At 44.1% G+C, this 13,024-nt stretch overlaps 1 protein-coding gene and 1 long non-coding RNA gene across 3 annotated transcripts in view; one reads left to right on the top strand and one right to left on the bottom strand.

Moving 5' to 3' along the window:
• Positions 1-12,016, top strand: part of LOC127555801 (protein-arginine deiminase type-4-like) — a 46,304-nt gene extending 34,288 nt beyond the window's left edge. Inside the window, exons 9-16 of one of the 2 annotated variants that reach the window (XM_051988410.1) lie at positions 1,072-1,183; positions 1,442-1,549; positions 4,262-4,416; positions 5,022-5,166; positions 6,950-7,040; positions 8,965-9,035; positions 10,621-10,761; positions 11,512-12,016. In XM_051988410.1, coding sequence (XP_051844370.1) covers positions 1,072-1,183; positions 1,442-1,549; positions 4,262-4,416; positions 5,022-5,166; positions 6,950-7,040; positions 8,965-9,035; positions 10,621-10,761; positions 11,512-11,745 — 1,057 coding nt within the window. In that variant the 3' untranslated portion in view covers positions 11,746-12,016. Of the gene's footprint in view, positions 1-1,071; positions 1,184-1,441; positions 1,550-4,261; positions 4,417-5,021; positions 5,167-6,949; positions 7,059-8,964; positions 9,036-10,620; positions 10,762-11,511 lie in introns of both variants that reach the window. The other variant, XM_051988409.1, reaches the window with a different exon arrangement.
• The window catches only part of LOC127555806 (uncharacterized), a 583,775-nt gene that overhangs the window by 158,980 nt on the left and 411,771 nt on the right, over positions 1-13,024 (bottom strand). The gene's annotated exons all lie outside the window — the stretch shown is intronic.

The following is a 13,024-nucleotide window of genomic DNA, read 5'->3' as shown; positions in this document are numbered from 1 at the left end:
TGTAGGGATTGGGAAGAATCTTAAAGCAAAGGATATAAAAACTGGGAAGGGTTAGACTAGATTGTCAGAACTGGAAAAGAAGCTAGAACATAGAATGTTAGAGTAGAGACTTTAAAACCTAGAATACCAGAGCTGGAAAGGACCATAGAAACAGATTTAGAGCTATGAGGAACATTAGAGGTCATCCAATCAAACCATCTCATTTTATAGAATATGAGGGTCAGAATAGAAAATCATTTGACAGGCCTGGAGTTCAAACTTTTTCTTTGATTCTAAATCTAGATTTTGGCCCTTGTGGTCATAATTTGAAATAATTGAAATCGCAATGATTTAAATTGCAAATATTTATTAACAATTTAAGATTCCTTATCTGTAATGGACTCTAAGGTCCTTTTTAACCATAATATTTTATATTCTAAAAAATTTTTCTTCCTGCTATTTCAGACTCTGACATCTTAGATCCCCTCCAGCTTTGAGATTCTGTCTTGAAGCCCTTAACAGTTTATATTTTAAGATAATTTCTTGTTCTGATAGTCTATGTACCAACATCTCTTTCAGTCCTGACATTCTGTGCTTTCAGGTTAATTGTTTCTTTAGTATCCTAAGAGCTCTATCAACTCTGACTTTCTATATTCTAAGACCATTTCTTGCTCTGACCTTCCGTGTTCTAAGGTTCTGGAAAGCTATATTCTCAGATACCCGTGGTTCTGATGTTCTATATTTTAAAATCCCTTTGTTCTAAGATCCCTCCCAGCTCTGACAGCAGATCTTCTGAGCTCCCTCTCAGACCGAGTTTTCTAGATTCTAAGGTTCCATATGCCCAGGTTGGACCAGACTTCTGCCCCCTTCCTCCTCCTCCTGAAGACAGACCAGGACTGGCTGATTTGAGCTACTCTAAGGCACATCTTAAGTTGGGAGTCTAGAGGAAGCCCAAGGACACCAGCTGTCATCTTTCCCCACTTTGCTGTGGAGTAAATTTGCTTTAAAGATGGCATTTCTCACTCAGAGGCCCTTGAACGTGCCCAGTTCCCCAAGCCCCTTCGAACAGCAGTTCTTCCTTTGTCTTCCCAGGATTTCTAATAACAAGAACTTTGTGGAATCTGTGACGGCTCTGGCCAAGAAGGCCAAATGCAAGCTGACCATCTGTCCTGAAGAAGAAAATGATGGTGACAGATGGATGCAGGTGACATTAGCTGTTCTATAGTCAGTCCAGACTGTATCTGTACCTATGGCCTGATTTCTCTTAGGTATAAAGCTAAATGGGGATCAGTAAGAAAGTGGGGGTGCTTAGTGTGACTCCCACATCCAAGGAAATCTGAGGACAGATGTCCTCTCTGCGGGAAGGGGGCTGGAGGAAGAGGGTAGGAGGGTATACGATGTTATTGTTTCTACCAAAGGGATGCTCTTGAATTTATATCAATTACCCTTTTGCTCCTAATAGGATGAAATGGAGATTGGTTACACCCAGGCTCCTCACAAATTATTTCCTGTGGTCTTTGACTCACCCCGTAACAGAGGACTGAAAAATTTTCCTATCAAAAGCGTTCTGGTATGTTTTGTTACTGTATGGTCATTTTTCATTTGTGTTCCCAAGTCTTCATGACCCCATTTCGGATCATTTCTTGCCAAAGATACAGGAGCGGTTTGCCATTTCCTTCTCCAGCTCATTTTACAGATAAGGAAACTGAGGCAAACAGAGTGACATGATTTATCCAGGGTCACACAGTTAAGAAGTATCAGAGGGAAGATTTGAACTCAGGAGCATGAGTCTTTCTGACTACCTACTGATTAGATAATTAGGTTCTGAGCAGAGGGTCTATTCCTATTTGACTATCTGGGGTGATATAGAGAGGAACAAACTTATAGTCTTTATCAAATGGTTAAGGAACAATGGATGATGGAATAATCATGATGATAATAATAATAATAACACAGATGAATTTGGAGTCAAGAGACCTAGCCTTGTATCCCACCTCTGAAACTGTCATCTACTAGCTGTTTGATACTGGGCAAATCACTGAATAATTCTGTGCCTCAGTTTCCTCATCTGTAAAATGGTTATGCGAAAAGTTGTGCTATTTAGAAAGGTATGATTATTAGCTTCCAAATCTTACCTCCATTGTTTACTATCTGTACTGGAAAATCATTCCATCTAAATCTGTTTCTTCTTTTGTGAAAGGGGACAACAAAACTTGTACTATCTAAAAGGTCAGCATTATATAGCAACCAGAATACTAGCTTTAGCATCTGAAAAAACTGAGTTCAAAACTTGCCTCCCAACACCTGCTGGTTATTGAGCTCAGTTAACCTCACTGAGCTCCATTTCCTTCATCTGTAAAATGGGAACATTAATTCCCCTTACCTTCTGAGGTTGTGGTGAGTTTCAAAAAGTATAATATACGAACACACTGACAAGGCTGTAACGACCGCGCTGGCCCAGAATCAGCCCGAGTCAGGTTAAGCAAAAGTCCTCAGTCTTTATTCTTGGTCCTTAGACGCAGGATTGAACATAAAAGAAGCAGAATCTCTGCAACCACCTTCTCCCTCGTCTACCACCAAGTGTGACTCTCACTCGGCTTACTCCACCCCCTAATCCCTCCTACAATCCTCTATACACCGATCATTGAGCCAGCACAGGATAGTGGGAAGGACCATTTTCCAAGCCAATGCCCATAGAGTACTGTCCAATCAGTAATTAGCCCTAAGTGCTCAGCAGCCTGACCTCAGTGCATCAATTCAATAGTTTCAGCCCTTTACACAATGCAAAAAAGGTGACATTACTCCCATGAATCTGGGAGAGATGCAGAAAAAAGAATCGTTCCTATTGCCAAGGTGGGAAAAAATATATTTTGTGGCCAGTGTTCTGGCCAGGAGCACCTCTGCATTGGAGAAGGATGCTCCTGGAGGACATGCAGAGCCAACCAATCAATCCTATATTACATATTGTATGATAGCTTCTGTCATATAATAGTATAGAATACATATCATATATTACAAATAATAGATCATCTTTGTCATGTCTTATATGATATATTCTTCTTATGCCATTTCCTTATCATATATATCATATGTATATATGAAAAACGCTTGGGGTAAATTCTGAAAAGACAAATCCTTCAGCCACACTTTGGCAGCCGACTTTCTGGAGGAATGTCTTGATCTACCCCAGCTATTTAGGAGGAGAAAGCCGGAGGATGGAGGGGTTTCCAGGAAAGAAACCAGCCAGCTAAAAATGCTAAAGACAAGAAGCCTTCCCAAAAAGATTGCTGGGGCGTTTTAGCACACACAAAAAATATATATAACTTTTGACCCCCAGGAAGGAAAGGGTAAGGGTGGGACATACCAGAACCCATGCTAGATATCAGAAGAACAAGGCTATAATTAGATCTCCAGAGGGGTCAGGGTATAGAGTTCCTGGCTTGGGGGCAGGGACCTACAAGTCTCATGGAAGGAAAAAGGGGACCAGTGATCCTCGTGAAGGGGAGCCTCTTCCTGGGGTTCCTGGCTCTCTTCAGTCTCTCCATCACTCTTCCATCACCTGGTACAACAAGTGTCCTTCCTGGTGTAGAAGAGGATCAAGCATTTTACAGGCAAAGGGGGACAGCTCACTTAGGTGTACCTTACTGGCTCGCAGCCCTGTCATAGGCAAGTCGGCGCTGCCACAAAGTGGTATAGGAAATGGAATTTTTAGCATGAAAATTTTAGACGGGGAGACGTCAGAGAAAGGGCCGGAGAAGAAGGCAACTCTAGAGCGGAGAAAGTGGATCAGAGAACTTCCTTCCTGGAAAAACAAAAGGAAGACCTGGATTTGAGTCCTATTTTTGACCTATACTGGCTGCAGGATGCTGGGAAGGTCATTTAAGCTTTCGCTGCTCTAGGCCATTCTATAGATAGTCTAGTTGAAGACCATAAGTTTTGGAGAAGGTGCTGACCTGGGCTGGTCAAGGGAACTTCCTCCTCTGGAAGTTTCCCTTTCTCACTGAAATCTCTGGATCTTTTCCAAAATACTGTAGGAATCCCCTGAGAATATGAGTGTAAGAGTATGGGATGTAGTGATTGCTAGGATGAACAGCTAGCTACAAGGGTCTCCTTGCTGAATGAGAAGGGAGGATGATATCGATGCAGCTTAAACAGTGCTTTATATGAAAATGATCCGGTGCTCTTAGTGCACTGGATGCTCAGTATGAGTCAACAACGTGACTTAATGGTGAAATAAATGAATTCAATGTAGCTTCACTCTCTCCCACCTTCCAACTTTCAGGGTCCAGATTTTGGTTATGTGACGAAAATAGCAGATAAAAATCTGGTCAGTAGCCTGGACTCCTTTGGGAACTTGGAGGTCAGCCCACCTGTGACAGTTGGAGGAAAAGAGTACCCTCTGGGCAGGATCCTCATTGGCAACAGCAGCTACCCCAGGTGAGGGCAAAGGGTTGGGGAAAGGGCTGTGGCTAGAGTGCAATTAGTGGGGTAAAAAGCTTAAGCCCCATTCCTCTTACCTTCTCCTCCCCTACAGACACAGAAACACATTCCTTTTCAGTCTTAACATTTGGTATCCTTTTAGTTCTGATATTTTATCCTAACTCTGACATCCTGGGTTCTAAGGGCTCTCCTGGTTCTGACATCCCGGGTTCTAAGGGCCCTCCCAGCTCTGATCTCTTGGGTTCTAAGGGCCCTCCCAGCTGTGACATCCCACATTCTAAGGGCCTCTGTCATTCTTGGGTCTAAGGCCCTCCTAGTCTTGATATTTTCTGTTTTAAAAATCATTCCCAGCTCCGATATCCTGTATTCCAGGACTCTTTTCAGCTCCAATTCACTCTGAACTTGACAGGGAGTCCCCTGTCACTGCAGGTGGTCAAGAAGAAGCTGGCTGCTTGTTTCCTTTTCCCAGGTCAGGCAGAGAACTCTGAGGTCCTGTGTCTAAGGACCAGTGGATCCTTAGCTTTTCCCTTTTCCAAAATGGCACCCGCTCCTGACTTACCTACATTTTCTCTTAACCACTCACTGCCTTCTGTGCTTTTCAGCGACCAAAGCCACGAGATGCTGAAGGTGCTCCAGGACTTCCTGTTTGCCCAGAAGGTCCAGGCACCTGTCAGACTTTTCTCTGATTGGTTGCGTGTTGGGCACGTGGATGAGTTCCTCAGCTTTGTTCCAGCCCAAGATGGGAAGGTACAGCCCGGGATGGGTTCGGGAGGAGAAAGGGGAAGTGGGTATGGGGACCGGGGGAGGTGTAGGGGAGAAGGGGGCTTGCCTGAAGCCACAGAATTTTCTGGCTTTGGCGTTAGGAGATGTGAGCCCAAACCCTCTGACTCTAGCTAGCTGTGTGACCAGTGACATTTTGACACTGGGCCCAATTCCCTGATCTGTAAAATAGATGCAATGACACTCATACTATCCCTCTCTGCCCCACCCCCAGTGGTTTGTCAGCCGGATCAGAAACCCCCTCTAACCTGTGGGTGCCTGGAGCCAAACAGAGTGGGCTGGAGACAGGGTCAGTGAGCAAACACAAGTAAACATCCAGGAGCGTCTCCAGTGGCCTGCTCTAAATCTGGCCAAAGGACCCCATGGCTCTGGAGGAGAAAGCGAGGCAGGGGCCTTGCCCAGCTCTCCCCCACTTAAATCCAATTCACTCCCACATCATGGACTCATCTCCCTGATGTCACGGTCCTTTTAGAGAATAAAGGACAAACAATTAATTTCAAAGTGAGAAAAATGCTTGCAAGAGGAAGTCCTCTGGTGGAGGAGGGCTCGACTCGCTGGCAAAGCCAGGGCTTATGTATATGAAAAAACACAAGGGAGCTGGACCATGGCATAATCCTTCTTAGGATTTCCCACAGCAGGCTCGCGCAGGGACAACGCAGGCCCCGTTCCCGGTCCCGTGAGAGCAGTCTCCAAGTCCATGTCTCCCAGTGGGGTACAGAACCAGAGAGAGCATGGCGGGAGCCAGTCCGGTTCACTTAGCAATTATAAGAAACAGAGATTGTGAGCATGTCAAGAGATGTGGAACAGTGGAAAGAGCTGAAGTCAGGAGGACCTGAGTTCAAATCTGGTCTCAGACACTTAACACTTCCTGACTGTGTGACCCTGGGCAAGTCACTTAACCCCAATTGCCTCAGGAAAAAAGCAAAATAAATAAATAAAACAAAACAAAAAACAAAAACAGATGTGACTCTCAGATCCCTAAGAAATAGAGGGAGTTCCCTCAGTGAGCATCTGGTTCTAGCCAAGCAATACACTTTACCAATACACTTTGAGGGTGAGATTATCCGGAGCTCAAAGGATCGTTGCTTAGGGCACAGTCTGCTTAAGCCTTGGCTCTGGAAAACAGGGTATCTCCAAAATATTTTGACAGATTCAAGGAATATGATTTGTCAACCTGAAAACTCTAGAGAAAAGTGAGTTTTTAATCTGATTTCCTAAATTCTCCCATTCCTCACTTAATTCCTGGCCTCTACTTTCCCCCAAGGCTCTGCCCCAGTTTCCTTGAGCCATAGTAGAATTTTATTCCCGTATGAGAAGCAAGCTGATTTAGTAGAATGAGGGCTAGACTATACTCTCCCACTTACTGTATGACTTTGAGTAAGGAATTGAACCCTTCAGGGACTCAGTCTTCTTATCTATAAAATGGCGTAGCGGTTAGTGCCAGCGGGCTTCAAAGTGTAGTCCAACGAATTGTTGGGGTCTCTGAAACCCTTTCAGAGGGTCTACACATTCAAAATCATTTTTTATTTCTAATATAGTAAATAGCTATAAATATAACCCATGTGAACAAAAACTCTTTGAACAGATCCTCGATAGTTTTTTTTAACAACATGAAGTTACTGAGAACAAAAGTTTGAGAACCACTGGATTGTTAATCACTAGAGGGTCACTAGAATAACTAAATTAGCCTGGAGTTAAGGAGCATCTACTGTGAAAAAACATCTCCTGACCATAAAAATCTTTTTTCCAGGGATTCCGGCTTCTCCTGGCCAGCCCCAGTGTCTGCTACAAGCTATTTGAAGAGAAACAGAAGGAAGGACATGGAGATGTTAAGATGTTTGATGGGCTTTGGTTCCCAGGTTTCTAAGTGCTGCTATTTCTCATCTCATCCTGCAACTCCTTTCCCATAAGCCTTCACTTACCGCTCTGTGACTCAGGAACCGTTCTGTATCACGTGTTAGGTGTCACATGGGCCTTCACTTGAGACATTTAGTCTAGGGAAAAATGACAGACCTGAGAGTTAAATAAGACCCATTACTGGAATCACAATGTCAGAGAGGCCTTAAACACGGCAGGTTAGGACTAACCCCTGAAAGACCTAACAACACAAACTGTCACAACTGGGAAGAGCCAGCTTAATCTCCTTATTATACTTTTTGAAGACACTGATGTAGAGATAGGGAAATACCTTGCTCCAGATCCCATAGACAGAAAATGGAAGAGGTAGGGAAAGAATTCAGGTCTTCTGACTATTCCATTATTCGAGTCAATTTAAAATACATCTATCGTTGTTCAGTTGAGTCTTCATGATCCCATTTGGCATTTTCTTGGCAAAAATAATAAAGTGGCTTGCCATATCTTTTTCCAGTTAGTTTTACAGATGGGGAAACTGAGGCAAGCAGGGTGAAGTGACTTGTCCAGAGTCACACAGCTAGTAAATGTTTGAAGCTGTATTTCAACTCAAGTTTTCCTGATTCCAGGCCCAAAGCACTATCTGTCGAACCACCTACCTGTCCCTTCCCCTCAAAACCATTTATTAAGCCCTTAATATATATCCACTGAACTGTAGTAAGAAGACACAAAGCTCAGGTAACAAGTGATGTCTGCCCTCATGGAGCTCAGAGTACTAGTACTAGGGGATTAAGACACAAGCAACAGATAATGATATTCAGAGTTATAACTAGCATGGGGCCATTGTGAAGGTCACTGGAAAGGGGCATTTCAAGGGCATGCAGGAACTAACTCATATTGAGTCTGGTGAGCCTATTGTTAAATTTCAGCATGAGCTGAACACTCCAGAAATCAGCAAACTCTATAAATCAGCATTTAATTGATTGTTTTGTAGATTGTCTGGACTTAAAAAAAAGTTATGGAGAAAATGTTCATAAAACAAATTAAGCTTTAAGTGTGTTCTGTACATCATCATCATCTTCATTATTTTTATTTTGGAGAGCTGATTGTTAAATTTACCAGGATATTCCTGGACATCAGGCCCACATAGCCACTTGGCAAGACCGTCCATAGCTACTCCCTTACATAGCCCTGTCCTAAGCCCTCCCTGTTCCTTAAACCTTCAGAATGAGGGCTCAGAAATCAGAATGATTTCCTCCTCCAGGTCATTTTACAGATGAGGAAACTGAGGCAAATAGAGTTAAGTTCCTTGAGGGGAAGAACTGTTTCATCTCTTTATATCCCCAGCATCTACAAGTCTAGCACATATGGTACTTAATAAATGCTTATTGATTTATCCCAGGGTAATAACCCCTAGTTATAATTCTAACAATGGCATAAAATAATCCAAGCTAAGTCCAAAGGAATAGCAAAAAAGTGCCGTGATCTCTGAGGACGAGGGCAGGGACTGGGAGAATCGTGTTGTTTTTATTATTTGTTCTTATTCTTGAAGAAGACCGTGACATCAGGGAAGTGATAACATGACATATAAATGAATTGGAAAATGTCCTTCAAGATGCTCCAAGAATAAATTTTTTAAAAAAGATTTTCCAAGAGAGGCCCTTGATTGAGTTATAATATTTAAATTTTTCTCCATTACTGGGCATTCTCCATAAGCATAGCACTTAGTAGGAACTGACACCCTGGACTTTATTTTTTCTCTTTACAAACAGCTGTCTAGAGTATGTGTGGACACAGGGCTGACTTACAGCCCAAGACTCTCTTGGCCAGCCTGAAGCACAAAGCTCCCTAACCCTAACCCTGCCTATCTGCTGCAAACTCTTCTCATTTTTTTTCCTTTTATCTTCACTACAGGAATAGAAAATAAGACCATAAAAGAGATTCTGTCGGACAAAACCTTACAAGAGCACAATCAATACGCCAAGGTATGGGGAACTGGAACCCTGGGAAAGGTGGTACAAGATCTCAGAAAAAAAATAGAATTTGAAACCAGAATTCAAATTCTGTCTCTGTATTCCATTCTTTATGGGACCCCAATGGGTCACATTTCCAACCTCAGTTTCTTTACTTGTGAAATGAGGTTGGATTGGGTGATTTCTAAGATCCATTTCTGTTCCAATATTCTTTAAGTCAGAATGACCACAATTGAAATCCCACCTCAGATACTGACCAAGTGATTTTGGGCAAGTCAATAATTTCTGGGAATCTCTGTCAATTCTCTAAAAGACAAGGGTTCTTAAGGTGTGGTTCCAAGCTGTCCACAAGGAGACTATTTTTACAAAAATATTAAGACTATTTTTATTATTTTATTTTTCCCAATTACATGTTAAAAATTTTTTAAACATTTTTTAAAAGTTTAAAGTTCCAAATTCTATCCTTCCCTTCTCCCTACCCCTCCTTTTAAAAGACATTATTTTAAAAATAATGTCTAATATGATAAACATCCCTTGGTATAACCCTCATAAACAAAAACTCTTGGGAGAGGTCCTCTATCATTTTTGAGAGTATGAAGGGATCCTGAGGCAAAAAGATTGAAAATCACTGCCCAGAGACTAATCTCTATGATTCTTTCCAGTTATAAATCCAGCAGAATAGTTTAAAGTGCTAACTAACCATGATGCAGTTTCTTTTGGAGCAAGACCAGCTTGTTTTAATCCCAGTTTTGCTCCTTACCATCATTTTGGAGTAAATCACAACCCTTCCGGGTGCCTCAGTTTTCTCACTTACGAAATGAGAGACTGGCTCTTATGACCACTAATGTCATATAAAAGTTCAAGAACGCAGTAGCTTGAAAATCTTAGGCCCATTCTTCAGGATCGTAAATAATCAGATAAAGTTGGAGCAGGACCTTGAAGGCCATTGGGTCCAAACCCATCATTCTTCGGGTAAGGGAAAGTAACATCCAATGAGCTTATTTGTTTTAAATCAGAATCAACTGCACAAAAGCCCTTTGTTGATGTCTCCTTTTGATCCAGGGCTAATCCTACACTCTCAGAGTCTATGAACAGTGGGGGCTCTCCTTGGGCAATTCCTTCCATGATGAAAAGCTTTAGATTCTTCCCCTTCTTAGTGTCCTGCACCCCTTGGGCAGTGCTGAGTGAAGTCTAGCGACCCCTTCATAGAATTCAAATTTTAAATTCACAAAATAAAATCCATGGGATTCCAAAGGGAACCAGTTATATTGAAATACAGTCCAAAGAGTTGGATAAGACTGAAAACAACTGAACAGCAATAAAACAGTTGTCAAAACATTAAATTACAGCAGCTGACATGTAGGGTCAGTAAGTTTTAAAAATTGCTTTTCGGGAGTTCCAACTTCATGGACATCCAAGAACCTCTGCCTTAGAAAGTGGACCTGGCAGAGGACTATGGGTCTGTTCTCCATCATTTTGGCTCTTGGATTAACCACAACCTGAATGAGCTTAGTATTTGAAAGCCCTTTCAAGGGACTTGAGATATGGCTGGCTTTACGTGGAAGAGAGCCGATTCCTGTACCTTTCCCTTTGCTAGAGCTGCATTGACTGGAACCGGGAGGTCCTGAAGCGGGAGCTGGGGCTGACCGAGCAGGACATCATCGATATTCCCCAGCTCTTCCATCTCGAGAGGAGGTTTAATGATGAACTGAAAGCTAAGGCTTTGTTCCCAGACATGGTAAGAAGTCAACATCTGAAGGGTGTGGGATCCATGATCCTGGAGGCAACCAAGAGCAGCCCCCTAAGGGGCCAAGAGGGTGGGATGTCTGTCCTTGGGGGTGTGGGGATGTTCTCTGATGGGGAAGGTCTCAGGGTGGGAAAGACCAGGAGAAAGTACAGGAGATCTAGGACTCTTCCCCAAGATTCCCCCTGACTTATGGGATGGCCTTTAGAGAATTTGAAAGAAAGGGTATGGAACACAGATCTAAGAGTGCTGGGTTCAAATCCTGGCTGCAATACTTAGCAATTTATAAGGGCCTTAATTGACACACTGGTAAAATGAGAGTTGGAGTAGTCTAAGACTTCTTCCAGCTCTGATATTTAGGATTATCTAGGAGTTAAAGTGTTGGGGAAACAGCTGGTAGGATCTCACTCTTTATACTTGCCCATTTTACAGAATAGAAAACTAGACCCCAGAGAAGGAGATAACCCAGGGAATCAATCTCAGAACTGAAGGGCAGGAAAAATAGTTCTGGGTTTGACTTCAGAAGACCTGGCTGAGGGAGGATGGGAAATCACTTCCCCTTTCTAGGCCTCCTCGTAAAATGGGGATTGGCTTTAGGGGATCTCTAAGGATTCCCTTCGAAATCTATGAATCTATAGCTACGAGCCCAGGAATCCAAGTCCTTGGGCTCCAAATCCAGCCCTCCCTTTACTACATGATTAGTAAAAGACTGATTAATGGTTGATTTCTCTCCTCCTGCCCCAGGTGAACATGCTTGTGCTGGGGAAGCACCTTGGGATCCCCAAGCCCTTTGGACCCGTCATCAATGGACAATGCTGCCTGGAGGAGAAGATCCGAGCCCTGCTGGAGCCTCTGGGCCTGGAGTGCACTTTCATTGATGACTTTTTCCAGTATCATCTCAATTCAGGAGACGTGCACTGTGGGACCAATGTCCGCAGGAAGCCCTTCTCCTCTAAGTGGTGGAACATGATGCCTTGAGCAGGCGCCCCCTCCCATCACCCCCCCCCTTTCTTGTCCAGACTTTGTGAGCCAGCTCCACCTCGGCTCCTGCTTCCCACAGCCCTGCTTGTCTGTCCAGCCCCACACCCCCTGGGCCAGGCTGGTTCTGGCCACCCTGCAACAGGCTGTCCTCCTGAAGAGATGGAGACTCACCCAGCAAGCGACCCAAAGTTAAAAAGGATTAGGTCTAAAACCCCACGGACAAGGGAACACGAGCTAGGAAACTATAATAAAGTGAAGACTTTCTGGATGTGGCTGTGCTATCCAAAGTCCTTTGTTTTCTGGGTTGTGGAGAGGGAGGAGCAGAAGAAGCAGCTTTGGGGTCCGAGTTTTGGTTCTGGCTGTGACACTTACTGGTTATGGGACATGGGGAACATCTTCTCTGACCCTGATTTCTGACCTCTTCTGGAAGGTCTATGAGGACCATAATTTGTAAGGTCTCTCAGATTATCTGTGTTCTAAGGACCCTCCCAGCTCTGATCTCCCGGGTTCTAAGGGCCCTCCCGGCTCTGACATCCTGGGTTCTAAGGGCCCTCTCAGCTCTGACATCCTGGTTCTAAGGGCCCTCTCAGCTCTGACATCCTGGTTCGAAGGGCCCTCCCAGCTCTGACCTCCCGGATTCTAAGGGTCCTCCCAGCTCTGACCTCCCAGGTTCTAAGGGCCCTCCCGGCTCTGATCTCCTGTGTTCTAAGGACCCTCCCAGCTCTGACCTCCCGGGTTCTAAGGCCCCTCCCAGCTCTGACCTCCCAGGTTCTAAGGGCCCTCCCAGCTCTGACCTCCCGGGTTCTAAGGGCCCTCCCAGCTCTGACCTCCCGGGTTCTAAGGGCCCTCCCAGCTCTGACATCCTGGGTTCTTTGGCCCTTGTCAGTTCTAAATCCTAGCTTTTGTGAATTCCATCCCTCCTTTGGTAGCAAGGGCCCCTCAGACCCCTGCATGGAAGGCCCAAAGGTGAGCTCTTTGGAAGCTCAGACCCAGAGCAATCCTGTGCCTGAGCCACATCCCGTCCTGCTGACTTGGTGAGCAGCCTCCTCCAAATCACAATTACTCTTTAGCCTCAGTTTCCACATCTATGACAAAAATAATGCCAGACTCTCCAAATCAATGAATCTTTACAGAGCAGCAGAAATACCTGATCATCAGGGAGAGATTGTTAAAGGTTCTTCGCCTTAACTTTTCCTGATATGACTAAGGGGCTGCACGGCTTTATGTCCCTGAGAGAGTGGGGACAGTTACTTGTTCCCTTAGAGCTGGGAGAAAC

Source organism: Antechinus flavipes, chromosome 3, assembly GCF_016432865.1.
Source record: "Antechinus flavipes isolate AdamAnt ecotype Samford, QLD, Australia chromosome 3, AdamAnt_v2, whole genome shotgun sequence".
NCBI classification, from domain to species: Eukaryota; Metazoa; Chordata; class Mammalia; order Dasyuromorphia; family Dasyuridae; genus Antechinus; species Antechinus flavipes.
This window is presented reverse-complemented; position numbering and strand designations above follow the sequence as displayed.